The 15,112-nt window shown below is 46.8% G+C and overlaps 2 protein-coding genes across 5 annotated transcripts in view; one reads left to right on the forward strand and one right to left on the reverse strand.

The window, feature by feature from the left end:
* ZNF398 (zinc finger protein 398) overlaps positions 1-15,112 on the reverse strand; it is a 38,520-nt gene that overhangs the window by 22,967 nt on the left and 441 nt on the right. Inside the window, exons 1-2 of one of the 4 annotated variants that reach the window (XM_017862396.1) lie at positions 11,719-11,857; positions 8,939-9,334 (exon numbers count right to left, since the gene is read on the reverse strand). The exons of 1 other annotated variant lie outside the window; for it this stretch is intronic. In XM_017862396.1, the coding sequence (XP_017717885.1) occupies positions 8,939-9,334; positions 11,719-11,769 (447 nt within the window). In that variant the 5' untranslated portion in view covers positions 11,770-11,857. Of the gene's footprint in view, positions 1-8,938; positions 9,335-11,718; positions 11,858-15,112 lie in introns of those variants that run through there. 2 more of the 4 variants (XM_017862397.1, XM_017862399.1) reach the window with 2 other exon arrangements.
* The window catches only part of ZNF425 (zinc finger protein 425), a 45,551-nt gene continuing 44,890 nt past the window's right edge, over positions 14,452-15,112 (forward strand). The window contains exon 1 of the mRNA XM_017862394.1: positions 14,452-14,921. The gene's annotated coding sequence lies outside the window, so the exon portion shown is untranslated. The remainder of the gene's footprint in view (positions 14,922-15,112) is intronic.

Consider the following 15,112-nt stretch of genomic DNA (forward strand, 5'->3'; position numbering starts at 1 on the left):
GAATTCTCTTTTTCAGCCCCTAAATCTGCTACTTTAGCTTCTGAATATATATATATAGTAGCGCCTGTAGTCCCATCTACTTGAGAGGCTGAGGCAGGAGAATGGCGTGAACCTGGGAGGCGGAGCTTGCGGTGAGCCGAGATGGCGCCACTGCACTCTAGCCTGGGCGATGAAGCGAGACTCCATCCCCTGCCAAAAAAAAAAAAAAAAAAATTAGCCAGCTGTGGTATTGCACACCTGTAGTCCCAGCCACTTGGGAGACTGAGGCAAGAGGTTCACTTGAGCCTTAAGGCTGCAGTTAGCCAAGATAGCACCACTGCACTCCAGCTTGGGCAAGAGCAAGACCCTGTCTTGAAAAGAATATAAATAAATAAAAATAAAAATAAATCTCTAATTCAAATTTTAGGGTTTTTTTCTAAACTATATGCAAATTCTTCTTCCTAGTGTTTAGATTCTGATTGAAGAAATTTATGTTTATAGCAAAGCTTGCAGCTCTATACTTTTCCACTTCTTCATCCCAACTGCAAAAACACTGGAGTTTCTAATTCTTGTTGTATTTGGGCTTTTAACAATTCTCCTTTTTTGAGTTAATACCTGAAGCTTCATTTCTTCTAAGTCCTTAGCTTTTCTACTAATTCCTCTCTTAGTTCTTCAAGCAGGTGCTGAAGTTTTTCCTGGTATGTTTGCTTTTCATTTAATAGGTGCTTGAGTACTTTCTGCATCTTTATGTACTCATCCTGCCACCTTGTATGCTTGTATGTTAGGCATTCAGAATCTGGTAACTAGTTTTTGTTTTTTGTTTTGTTTTGTTGTTAAGACAGGGTCTCACTCTGTCACCCAAATTGGGGTGCGGTGATGTGATCATGGCTCAGGAGATCCTCCCATTTCAGCTTCCCAAGTAGCTGGGACGACAGGCACACGCCATTATGGCGACTCAAATCTTTAGAAACAATTTTTGTAGGGATGGGTCTGGCTATGCTGCCCAGACTGGTATCCTACACCTGGCCTCAAGCAATCCTCTGAGCTCAGCCTCTCAAAGCCCTGGAATTACAGGCTTGAGTCACCACACCTGCCCTAAAAACTAGTTTTTACCTTTCCTCAATTAATATTTTTTGGAAGTCAGGTTGTCAGCCCATTGTCTCTAGTAAGAAAAAAAAAGTTGGGAAAAGATCCTGGTGGCAAGGAGCCAGAGCAAAGAGGAGAAGGGAGAGACAGGGTGAGGAGGTAGTGGTGGGACAGGGAGGAGGCAGGGCAAAGAGGAGAAGACACAGTGCCAAAGGGGCACTGGGGAAATCTGAGGAATCCTGGGAAAGTTCCAAGGGTGAAGAGGGCAGCGTTGGAGAAAGCCCCCCTCCTCCTGACAGGCTTCCTTGGGGTGCGGAGCAGACACCATCTCAGCCAGCAGCCCGCCCCACTCCAGCCCCTCAGTCTAAAAATCTTTACTATTTACTAAGTGTTTCCTGACTGCAAAAAACTATATGGGGTACTGAAAGGATACAGGAAAAGTAAGACACAGACCAATCTCTAGGAGTTCACAATGTTTTCAAGAAGAAAGGTGATAATCTAAAGCTATGAGCTTCAGGAGGGTGGAGGACATTACTTCTAAACAGTTACTCAGAGTTAGATACAAACACAAAGTGTACTTAATTGACACGAGAAATCATTCTGAGTATCCACTACATACAAGGTTTTCCCTAAGCACTGAGATAATTAAAATATGGTTTATGCCCCGAAGGGGAATATGACTATCTGCAAACGAATGACATGGACAAGACATGGGGCCGGCCTGACTCTAAAAGAGATGTGACTTTGGCTAGTCCTAATGGGAATGGAGAAAACATTCAAGTGAGGGAAACTGAAGAGTGCATTCAGAGGAGGACTGTAATTCTGCCTCGTTGGGGTTAAGACTGCATGTAGGGAATGACCATATGCAGAAGAGAATCCCACTTCCTAGTATAGACTGGTCTAAAGCTAGGCACTTATCCCTAGGCAAAAACTGGAAAGTTATTCTGTGAAGAAATCTCAGAGTTTTCTAGGAAAATTAAGGTACTCGGCCAGGTGCAGTGGCTCATGCCTGTAATCCCAGCACTTTGGGAAGCCGAGGCAAGTGGATCACCTGAGGTCAGGAGTTCAAGACCAGACTGGTCAACATGGTAAAACATTGTCTCTAGTGAAAATACAAAAATTAAAAAAGCAAAACAAACCAAAAAAAACCACAATGAGGCCAGGCGCAGGGGCTCACGCTGTAATCCCAGCACTTGGGAGGCCAAGGCAGGCTAATCACTTGAGGTCAGGAGTTCGAGACCAGCCTGGTCAACATGGTGAAACCCTGTCTCTAATAAAAATACAGGCATGGTGGCACACACCTGTAATCCCAGGTACTTGGGAGGCTCAGGCAGAAGAAATGCTTGAACCTAGGAGGCAGATGTTACAGTGAGCTGAGATTGTGCCAGTGCACCCCAGCCTGGGTGACAGAGCAAGACTGTTGAAAAAAAAAAAAAACCCACAATTAGGTATTATCTCACCCCACTTAGAATGGTCAATTATCTAAAAGACAAAGAATAATGAATGCTAGAACATTCACAGAAAGGCGAATTCTGATACACCGTTGTTGGGAATGTAAATTATCACAGCCGTTATGTAAAACAGTATGGAGGTTCAAAAAACTAAAAACAGAATTACCCTAGGTTCCAGCAGTCCCACTGCTGGGTATATATTCAAAGGAAAGGAAATCAGTAACTGATGAGATATTTGCACTTCGATGTTTATAGCAGCACTATTCACAACAGCCAGGCGATGGAATCAGCCTAAGTGCCCATCACTGGATGGACTTGAAAAAGGTGATACATATATATACATACACACACACACACACACACAATGGTATACTGTGAAGCCATAATAAAAAATGAAATCCTGTCATTCGCAGCAACATGGATGAATCTGGAAGACATTGTGTTAAATGAAATAAGCCTGGCACAGAACGTTAAACACCACAGCCAGGAACAGCGGCTCATGCCTGCAGTCCCAGCATTTTGGGAGGCCAAGGTGGGCAGACTGCTTGAGCCCAGAAGTTTGAGACCAGTCGGGGCAAAAGCTGATCTCAGTAGGAGAGAGTAGAATGGTGGTTACTAGAGGCTGGGAAGGGTAGTGGGTGGAGGAGATAGGAAAAGGTCAGTTAACAGACAAAAAAGTACAGCTAGATTAAAGGAGTAAGTTCTAGCGTTATATAGCACTGTACAGTTATTATAGTTAACAATAACTTATAGCTAAAAGAGAGGATTTTTTTTTTTCTTAGATGAAGTCTCGCTCTGTCGCCCAGGCTAGAGTGTGGTGGTGCAATCTCGGCTCACTGCAAGTCCCACCTCCCAGGTTCACTCCATTCTCCTGCCTCAGCCTCCCAAGTAGCTGGGACTACAGGTGCCCACCACCACACCCAGCTAATTTTTTGTATTTCTAGTAGAGACCCCCGTGTCAGCCAGGATGGTCTCGATCTCCTGACCTCATGATCCACCCACCTTGGCCTCCCAAAGTGCTGGGATTACAGGCGTGAGCCACCACGCCCGGTCTAGAAGGGAGGATTTTTTGGTGTTCCAAACACAAAGAAATGATAAATGCTTCAGGTGATGGATATGCTAATTACCCTCATTTTATCATTACAGTTTATACAAATGTATCAAAGTATCACATTGGCTGGGCCTGGTGGCTCACACCTGTAGTCCCAGAACTTTGGGTGGCTGAGGCAGGCGGATCATCTGAGGTCAGGAGTTCGAGACCAGCCTGACCAACATGGTGAAACCCTGTCTCTACTGAAAATACAAAATTAGCTAGGCATGGTGGCACATTCCTCTAATCTAAGTGCTGGGATTACAGGTGTGAGCCACCACGCCCGGCCATGAACACTAAATTTAAATTATCCCAAGAACTTCTGGAGGAGCTCCAGATGCACAAATAAATGTACTATGGAGAAGGTTCTCTATGAGAAATGTCTCTAATATCCTTCCCAGGTACTTCCTCATTCATCCTCCACCACACTTCACAGAAAAATCTAAGAGTTGTTGATCATCTTTCCATTTTCTCTCTTCCTATTTACTCTTCAAAACCTGCTCCATTCAGTCTTCTATCCCACCAGTCCACACAAGCAATTATTGTAAAAGCCACCAGTGACATCTATATAGACAAATTATACTCACTGTCCTCATCTTTCTAAACCTCCCAGTAACACAGGTAACACAAATGACAACTCTCTACTTGGGATGCTTTTTATTCTCCTTGGCCCTGTGACACCACATACTTTCCTGTTTGTTTTTCCTCTACCTCATCAGCCTTTCCTTCTTTTTTATTTTTATTTTTATTTTTTGGGAGGGACGGACTCTTGCTCTGTCACCCAGGCTGGAATGCAATGGCACAATCTCGGCTCACTGCAACCTCTACCTCCTGGGTTCAAGCAATTCTCCTGCCTCAGCCTCCCGAGTAGTTGTGACTACAGGCGAGCGCCACCATTGCCCAGCTAATTTTTGTACTTTTAGTAGAGATGGGGTTTCACCATGTTGGCCAAAATGGTTTTGATCTCTTGACCTCGTGATCCGCCTGCCTTGGCCTCCCAAAGTGCTGGGATTACAGGCGTGAGCCACCACGCCTGGCCGGTCCTGGACTTTCTTAGTCTACTAAACGTCTCTCCTGAAAGTATCACAGGCATTTCAAACCTAACATTGTCAAAGGTGAACTCCTAATTTCCTCCCACCTCCAAGGCCACGCTTCCCCAAGTTATTCCTCTCAAGGAAACGCCAAAACCATCTACCCAGTTCTTCAAGTCGAAAGCCTGAGTCAGTAAACCTGATGTGGTTAAGAGCATCTGCTCTGGAGCCAACCTACTTAACACACAACTTTGTTATTTATATTAAGTAACTATGTGATCTCAGGCAAGTTGGGTTATTATGAGACTCATATGCCTTAAAATAAGTAGAACACTTAGAATAGTAAATTCTAACTAAAGTACCACACAGTAAATTTATAATTATTGTTCTTTTTTTTTTGAAATGGAGTTTCGCTCTTGATGCCCAGGCTGGAGTTCAGTGGCACAATCTCGGCTCACTGCAACCTCCACCTCCTGGGTTCAAGCGATTCTCCTGCCTCAGCCTCCCAAGTAGCTGGGATTACGGGCATGTGCCACCACGCCCAGCTAATTTTTTTGTATATTTAGTAGAGATTTATCCATGTTGGTCAGGCTGGTCTCAAACTCCTCACCTCAGATGATCCACCTGCCTCGGCCTCCCAAAGTGCTAGGATTATAAGCGTGAGCCACCGCGACTGGTCTAAAATTACTGTTCTTAATGCCTTATTTCCTAATTCCCATCAGTACCCCCCCTTTTTTTTTTTGAGATGGAGTCTCGCACTGTCACCCGGGCTGGAGTGCAGTGGCGCAATCTCGGCTCACTGCCACCTCTCCCTCCCAAGTTCAAGTGATTCTCCTGCCTCAGCCTCCCAAGTAGCTGGTATTACAGGTGCCCACCACCATGTCCACCTAATTTTTTTTGTATTTTTAGTAGAGACGGGGTTTCACCACGTTGGCCAGGCTGGTCTCAAACTCCTGACCTCGTGATCCGCCCACCTTGGCCCCCCAAAGTGGTGGGATTACAGTCGTGAGCCACTGCACCTGGCCTTCCCATCAATAACTCTTATTGTCAGTTCTACCACCAAACACCCTGCATCTGTCCACTTCTCTCCATCTCTGCAACTGCTACCCTCATCCAAGCCGCCTGCATCCCTCCCTGCCTTAGTATTTCCTCCCTCCCTTCTTCCGTTCTTGCCTCCACGATTCATTCTCCACAAAGCAGCCAAAGGGATTCTTTCAAAAGATAAAACCAAATATAATTCCTCTGCTTCAAACCCTCCAATTTCTCCTCATTACACCTTAGTTAAAAATCCAAATTCCTTTCCTTGGTCCTAAATGCCCTACACATCAGTGGTTCACAACCCTAGCCATTTATTAGAATCATCTATGGAGGTTTTTAAAAAAATTATTCATGCTTAGGCTCCATCCTGGACCTATTAGGTCAGAATCTGGATGTGATGCTCATCAAAATTTTAAAACCCAACCCTACCAAGGGATTTCTCTTTTTTTTTTTTTTTTGGAGACGGAGTCTCATTCTGTTGCCCAGGCCGGAGTACAGTGGCAACAATCTTGGCTCACATCTGCAACCCCGCTCCCCGGTTCAAGGCGATGTCTCCTGCCTCGCTTTCCCGAGTACCGGGATTACAGAAACCGCCACACATCCTACCTAACTTTTGTAATTTTCCAGCAGAGACTGGTTTCACCACCTTGGCCAGCTGTCCTCAAGTCTCTTGACCTCGTGATCTGCCCACCTCGCCTCCCAAAGTACTGGGACTACAGGCATGACCACCACAACTGCCCCAGTATTCTTACGTACAGCCAGGGCCCTGAAAAACACCACCCCTAATAATGATCGACCCCTGCCCCTTTTCTCCCCAGTCCACAGCCTGCTCATCATCCATTACCAAACTCACTGGCAATCTTTCTTGCCTCATGGTTCCAAATCTGTTGTGCCTTAGGACTTTGTGCAAGCTATCTTTCTGCCCTGGAAAAGCCTTTCTCAGACTTCTCACAGTTGAACCTTCCTCCCACCTTTAAGAATCAGCTTATATATTAGCTTCTTATGAAGAGCCTTCCTCTGACATCCAATTGAAAATATGAAAACAGATTACCAAGGCACTTTGTTTTATTTTACAAAGCATCTAAATGTGATGGGGTTAATTTTTTCTTCCCTCAAAAAACCTAAGCTCCAGAGGGACTTAAGTGAAATTGTTTGCTGCTATGCCCTCAGGAGGATAAGCAAAATAGTAAGCCATTCAAAAAATATTGCTAACGAGTGCGGTGAAACACGCCTAATAGTCTCAGTTGAAGATAAGGTGGCTGAGTCCAGGCGGTTGATTGTGTAGCAGAATCACGCACTGCACTCCAGATCGGCCAACAGAAGCAAGATCCATCCAAAAACAAACAAAAAACACAAATTTTGCCGCGCGCGGTGCTCAAGCGAACCCAGCACTTGGAGGCCCGAACGGCGGATCCACAAGGCAGGAGACAAGACCATCCCTGGCTAACACGGAAACCCCGTCTCTACAAATACAAAAAAAAACTAGCCGGGCGAGGTGGCGGCGCCTGTAGTCCCAGCCCTCGGTGAGCCTGAGGCAGGAGAATGGCATAAACCCGGGAGCGGAGCTTGCATGAGCTAGATCTGGCCACTGCACCAGACCGGCGACAGAGCGAGACTCCGCCCTCAAAAAAAAAAAAAAAAAAAAAAAACAGACAACCAAATTTTGGTTGAAATGATGAAACAGTAAATAAATAGGCCTTGCATGCAAACCAGCTTGCCTCAGGCTATCTCTTGTAGCTTACTTTTTTTTCTTTTTTGAGACAGGGTCTTGCTCTGTCACCCAGGCTGTAGTGCAGTAGCATGATTTTTGCTCACTGCAACCTCTGCCTCCCAGGTTCAAGCGATTCTCCTGCCTCAGCCTCCTGAGTAGCTGGGATTACAGATGCATGCCACCATGCCAGGCTAATTTTTGTATTTTTAGTAGAGACAGGGTTTCACCATGTTGGCCAGGCTGATCTCGAACTCCTGACCTCGTGATCCACCTGCCTTGGCCTCCCAAAGTGCTGGGATTACAGGTGTGAGCCACCGCGTCCAGCCAATTTTTATTTATTTATTTTTTAATTTTTAGAGACAGGGCCACCCAGACCTCCCGGGTTCAAGCAATTCTCCTGTTTCAGCCTCCTGACTGGGATTACAGGTGCCCGCCACTATGCCCAGATAACTTTTTTTTTTTTTGAGATGGAGTCTTGCTCTTGTCACCCAGACTGGAGTGCAATGGCACGATCTAGGCTCACTACAACCTCCACCTCCCGGGTTCAAGCAATCCTCCTGCCTCAGCCTCCCAAGTAGCTAGGATTACAGGCACCCGCCACCATGCCCAGCTACTTTTTAAATTTTTAGTAGAGATGGGGTTTCGCCTTATTGGCCATGTTGGCCAGGTCAGTCTTAAACCCCTGACCTCGTGATCTGCCTTCCTCGGCCTCCCAAAGTGCTGGGTTTACAGGTGTGAGCCACCATCCTGGCCAATTTTTGTATTTTAAGTAGAGACGGGGTTTCATCATGTTGGCCAGGCTGGTTGCAAACTCCTGACCTCAGGAGATCCACCTGCCTCAGCCTCCCAAAGTGCTGCTATTACAGGCGTGAGCCATCTCGCCAGGCTTTTTTTTTTTTTTTGAGAGTAAGTTTTGCTCTTGTTGCCTAGGCTGGCATGCAATGGCGTGATCTCAGCTCACTGCAACCTCCAACTCCCGGGTTCAAGCTATTCTCCAGCCTCAGCCTCCGGAGTGGCTGGGATTACAGGCATGCACCACCACACCTGGCTAATTTTTGTATTTTTAGTAGAGACAGGGTTTCCTCACGTTGGCCAGGCTGGTCTCGAACTCCTGACCTCAGGTATCTGCCTACCGTAGCCTCCCAAAATGCTGGAATGAGCCACCGTGCCCAGCCTCAAATTGACTGATTTCAGTGAATATTTATGTAGTCTCCTCCCCAAGATTCTGGCACACAAGTTAACGAAGAAAGAAGCGGTTCATAGGTAATGGGTAGGATAAACCAAAAGAGAAAAAAAATCCATCTACCAGATAGCCAACTTTGGTCCGGAAAGAGGTTTCCAATCTGAATCTTGGCACTCTAGATGGGTACTAAATTAAATATAAAACGTTTCCCAAATAGACAAACATAAAACACTTTCATGATTCTTTCAGCCTGAGACATTTAAAGAAACTTTAAAAGGAAATAAAAATATCTAAGTAACTGAATGACCAAGACTACTACTAGTATAAGTTTTAGTGGTACCACTTTACATCTGGAAATGAAGGTATTACCTTTGGGATATCTCCCTTAATACCTGGAGGGAGCCGCAGGATCCAGAAGTTCCTGTTGCGCAGCAGGTTCTCCAAGTTCTCCAGCCGCCTCTGCAGCAGCCCGTACTCCTGCAGCAGGGTCCCCAGCACAGCCCACTTGCCCTCCAACTGGTTCCCAAGCTCGGTAACTGTCTTTTCACAGCTGGCTAGTTTCTTCTCTGCTGTCCCTGTCCGACCTTCTAGGTGTAGGAGTCGCCGGCTGTGGACCTCCACCTTCCTCTCTATAGCCTGCACGGCGGCCACCACTGTCCACAGAGAGATAGCTGCTGTCTGCAGGTGTGCCTCATTTGCTGCTGGGGGTGTAGGAAGAGGAAGGGGCTGCAGGGATGTAAGGCACTCGGAGTCCCATTCAGATGTCTGCATGCAGTGGAAAGATGGAACAAGACATTGAGCATTAGACGGAACCCTAACTTCAAACTAAAATCAGATAAGGACTGCTTAACTGTCCAGCAGAGATTAATTTGAATATAATTTTAGTACTGTCTCATCTTTCTGAAGCTCACTGGCAACAACAGCCAAGAGACCTGACGTGGTGGTTCTGGGATAGATTGGGTAAAACAGTGAATTAATGAAATTGGCTCTTGAACTAGTCTGGTATATTTCCTCCAATATAAGGCCCAGCAGCTTAGGTTGCTACAGCATCCTCTGTCTCTGGAAAAGGCAAATGTGTACAGGGATCCTTTCCAGGCCTCACTGAACCTAGTGCCCTCTGATAAATCCATTATAGACTTATGCTCTAGACCTGTCAATCACCCTGTTTACAAACTACAACCACACCATTCGGTAATGGCTGAATAAGCTAAGAATCTTGAATCTGAAGAAAACATGAGGGCTGTTTTCAAATAATGAGGGTTACAAAACAGAAGGCAGAATAGACTTATTTCATCTTATACTATGTTACTCCAGAGGGCAGAACTAAAACCAACATAACGAAATTTTCAGACAGGCAAACTTTGGCCTACAATCAATACATTTTTTGTTTCTTTTTAGAGACAAGGTCTTGGGGTCTCATTATGTTGCCCAGGCTGGCTCACTCAAGCAACCCTCCTGCCTCAACCTCCCAAGTAGCTGGGGCTACAGGTGTGTGCCTTTGTGACCCACTAATAAATAATTATTGAACTATTCAAAAAAACAAATTGTGGCTGGCGTGGTGGCTCATGCCTGTAATCCCAGCGCTTTGGGAGGCCGAGGTGGGCAGATCACCTGAGTTTGGGAGTGCGAGACCAGCCTGGCCAACATGGTGAAACCCCATCTCTACTAAAAATACAAAAATTTGCCAGGTGATGGTGCACGTCTGTCTGTAACACCAGCTACTCGGGGGGCCAAGGCAGGAGAATCGCTTGAACCTGAGAACTGGAGGTTGCAGTGAGCCAAGATTATGCCACTGCACTACAGCATGGGCAACAGAGGGAGACTCTGTCTCTAAAAAAAAAAGAAAAAAAAAAAGAGGCCAGGCGTGGTAGGTGGCTGACACCTGTAATCCCAGTACTTTGAGAAGCCGATCACCTGAGGTCGGGAGTTCGAGACCCACCTGACCAACATGGTGAAATCCTGTCTCTACTAAAAATACAAAATTAGCCAGCCATGTTGGCGCATGCCTGTAATCCTAGCTACGCAGGAGGCTGAGGCAGGAGAATCGCTTGAACTCAGGAGGCAGAGGTTTCGGTGAGCCGAGATTGTACCATTGCATTCCAGCCTGGGCAACAACAGCAAAACTCAAAANAAAAAAAAAAAAAAAAAGTCTTTAAGGGAAATCACATTATTTATTTATTTATTTATTACTTATTTATTTACTTCTTGAGACAGTCTCACACTGTCACCCAGGCTGGAGTGCAGTGGTGCCATCTCAGCTCACTGCAACCTCTGCTGCCCGGGTTCAAGGGATTCTCCTGCCTCAGCCTCCCTAGTAGCTAGAACTACAGGAGGGTGCCACCAGGCCCAGCTAATTTTTTGTATTTTCAGGAGAGACGGGGTTTCACTGTGTTCACCAGGATGGTCTTGATCTCCTGACCCCGTGACCCACCCTCCTCGGCCTCCCAAAGTGCTGGGATTACGGGCGTGAGCCACCGCGTCTGGCCACGTTATTTTATATGATTTTAAAGTCTAAGATGGATAGTTTAAATGTTATCCACTTACCAATTGAACCCAGGAGGTGGAGGTTACAGTTAGCCAAGACTGTGCCACTGTACTCCAGCCTACACGACAGAATGAGACTCAGTCTCAAAATAAAATAAAAAAAAAAAAATTTGTTGAATGAGTGAATAAATAAATAGGCTAGCATGCAAACCAGCCACTTCAGAGTGTCTTCTATAGCTCAATTTTATTTTATTATTTTTTATTTTTAGAGACAGGGTCACCCAGGCTGGAGTACAGTGGCATGACCATAGCTCATTGTATCCTATAACTCCTGGGTTATTGATCTTTCCAAGAAAATAAAAGGCTGCTCCGAAATAATTTACTTTGAAACAAAGAGTAGTATAAAAGGAAAAAATTTTCACAATGAATAAGTTGGACTAGGATGACGTATACAAAGCCTCCTAACTCTATGAACCTGATAAGCCACTCTCTTCATCTTTCCAGCCATCTTTCCAGCTTGCCCATTACCTTATTCTCATTTCACCTAGTTCTTTGACCATTCCATTTGCTCCTGGTTTATCTGCCCATTTCTGGCTTTGTTTTTTTCTCCAGTTGATCATGTCAGTCACTTCCAAACCCCCTTCTCTCATGTCTTTCTGCCTCACCTGCTCAGGTAACCTCCAGCCTTCAATCAGTCCAATCATTCTTTCTCCCATTCCTGTAAGCAGATTAGTAAGCACGCCTAGAGGAAACCACCAAGTAAACTGCTGTCACCACACACCAATGGTTTCTAAGCTTAGTGGGGACCTCAACATTGACTCGTGCCCTCCATGCTGCTTGTCCCATTCCATAAAGTGGCTACTATAAAGCCTCAGCACAGTCCTTCAGCTTTTAGTACAGTTGTTCTCCAACTAACATAAATAAGAATCAGCTGGAGGGGCTGGCTGGGCGTGGTGGCTCACGCCTGTAATCCCAGCACTTTGGGAGGCCTAGGCAGGTGGATCACCTGAGGTCAGGAGTTTGAGATGAGCCTGACCAGCATGGTGAAACCCCATCTCTACTTAAAAACACAAAAATTAGCTGGGTGTGGTGGCAAGCGATGTAATTCCAGCTACTCGGGAGGCTGAGGCCATAGAATCACTTGAACCTGGGAGGCGGAAGTTGCAGTAGGCTGAGATTGTGCCACTGTACTCCAGCCTGGGACAGAGCTTGAGACAGTGTGGGCGGGGTGGGGGGGCCTGGGGAGAATCACCTGGAGATCTTGTCAAAGCACAGATTTTGATTCAGTAGGTCTGTGAGGAAAACTGAGATTCTGTTGGGTTTTGTTTTTGGTTTTTTGGGGTGGGGTCTCACTGTCACCCAGGCTGGAGTGCAGTGGTGCAATCTCAGCTCACTGCAACCTCCATCTCATGGGCTCAAGCGATTCTCCCACCTCAGCCTCCTGTGTAGCTGGAACCACAGGCACACACCACCATGTCCCGCTAATTTTTGTATTTTTGGTAGAGACAGGGTTTCACCATGTTGCCTAGGCTGGTCTCAAACTCCTCAGCTCAAGTGATCCGCCTGCCTCAGCCTCCCAAAGTGCTGGAATTACAGGCATGAGCCATGGTACACGGCCTGAGATTCTGTATTTTTAACAAACTCCCAGGTAATGCTGACACTGAGTAGTAAGACTTGTCTGCTGCAGTCCCCTACTCTCAGAAGATGACATGTCCTCTTACTTTGAGACAAAAATTAATCAGACCTAAATTCATTCAACTCTCTTTATACTCCTCGCTTCAAACTTATCAGTAACTGAATCTAAGTTTTCTTTACTTAGTAAAGAAGTTGCATCCTATTTAAATCTTAACTCTCCACATTTGCTTCACTTATGCCAATCCCTTCCACTTTTTTGGGTAGGTTGTTCCTTTCTTAGTGTCAATTTGTCTCCTGATTCTTCTCCATAAGGTAGACTGGCACTCTTCAATACAGTAGCCACTACCCACATGTGGCCACTGAGCACCTGAAATGTGGTTAGTTAAATTGAGATGTGCTATGAGTATAAAATACACGAGATTTTGAAGACTTAGTATGAAAAAAATATTTGTTTGTTTGCTTGAGACAGGGTTTCGCTTTGTTGCCAGGTTGGAGGGCAGTGGCAGGATCACAGCTCACTGCAGCCTCCACCTCCCTGGCTCAAACACCTCCCACCTAAGCCTCCTGAGTAGCTGGGAGTACAGGTGCATGCCACCACGCCTGGCTAATTAAAAAAAAACAACAACAACTTTTTTTGTTTGTTTTGTAGAGATGGGGTCTCCCTGTGTTGCCCAGGCTGGTCTTCAACTCCTGGGCTGAAGCCATCTTCCCACAACAGCCTCCTAAAGTGCTGGGGATAACAGGCTTGAGCCACCACACCAGGCCATTAATGTTTTAAATTGATTACATGAGGCTGGGTGCGGTGGCTCACGCCTGTAATCACAGTACTTTGGGAGGCCAAGGCGGGCGGATCACAAGGTCAGGAGATTGAGACCATCCTGGCAAACACGGTGAAACCCCGTCTCTACTAAAAATACAAAAGGAGCCGGGCATGGTGGCACACACCTGTAGTTCCAGCTACTCGGGAGGCTAAGGCAGGAGAATCGCCTGAACTGGGAAGGCAGAGGTTGCAGTGAGCCGAGATGGCGCCACTGCACTCCAGCCTGGGCGACAGAGTGAGACTCCACCTCAAAAAAATAAAAAAGTAAATTGATTACATGTTGAAATAATATTTTGCATATATTGAGTTAAATAAATATATCATTAAAATTGATTTCATCTATTTATCCTTATTTTTTAACTTCTCAAATTTTTTTATTTTAGAAACACGGTGTGGACTGCCTCGAACCACTGGCCTCAAGTGATTCTTCCGCCTCAGCCCCCAGCCTAGCCGGGACTTACAGGCGCGCACAACACAGCGCCTGGCTTTTTACTTTTAAATGTGACGCCTAGAGAATTTAAGCAGGGGTGTCCATCTTTTGGCTTCCCCGGGCCACATTGGAAGAACTGTCTTGGGTCACACATAAAATACTGATGATGATAGCTGATGAGCTTTAAAAAAAAAAAAAAGACAAAGAAAAAGGTCCGTGCATAAATCTCATAATGTTCTAAGAAAGTTTACGAATCTGTGTTGGGCCGCATTTAAAGTAGTCCCAGTCCGCACGCGGCCTGGGGGCTGCGGGTTGGACAAGTTTGATTTAGAGTTTTGCATGTGGCTTCCCTTATATTTCTATTAGCCAGGGCTGGCACAGACAGGATCATCTCTACCATCCCACCTATACACACACACAAAAAAAGGTTGGAAAAAAAAAAACAGGTCCAAGAGTGGAGGTAGCACTTCCCTCTGCTAACCCCCACCCATCGCTGCTCTTCCTCCTTTTCCCAGTCACCCCTCAAGTGCCAGTGTGGCTCCTGACCCAGTACAATGGCTATCCTAGAGGTGACCAAAGGCCTCTTGGGTGGCAAATGCGATCAGTGCTTTCCCTGTGGCCTGACTGTCCCCTTCTCATTCTACGGGGCTGCGTGCAGGCGCTGCCCGGTCGCCTCGGTCGCCCTGGCAACTGGCCGCTGCCGGCCCCCGCAGGCCTTGGCAAACACCCGCGAATGAACCGCCACGCACGCAAGGCCAGCCACTCCAGCCTCCGGGTCCGCACCATTCATTCGGCAGATATTTCGGGAGGGCCTCCCCCGTGTCCCGTGTCCGGTGCCGGGCGCCACGCAGCGCGGCGGGAAGGCGCCTCAGCACACTAAATGCCGCCCGCGCCACCGCTCAGATTGCCAGTGACGACCGCTCCCGTGGCCGCGAGAATGGCTGACGGCTCCCCAGCCCAACTCCGCTGCCAGCGTCTGGCGGGTAGGAGTGGGGCTGACACGAAGCGGGCAACCCCTTGGCTTCAACCCAACTGCAGGGCCCCGGGTCTCACGGCTGCCTGCGAGTCCCCCTCAGACCCGCGCCCCGGCCTGGTGTCGCCAGGTGGGCGGTTTCACACCCACCCGCTAAGTCCCCTCACGCGAGGCTGCAGCCGCCAAGCCCCGGCGACGAGC

The sequence above is a fragment of the Rhinopithecus bieti genome, unplaced genomic scaffold (genome assembly GCF_001698545.2).
Source record: "Rhinopithecus bieti isolate Rb0 unplaced genomic scaffold, ASM169854v2 scaffold_64120, whole genome shotgun sequence".
Lineage (NCBI taxonomy): Eukaryota > Metazoa > Chordata > Mammalia > Primates > Cercopithecidae > Rhinopithecus > Rhinopithecus bieti.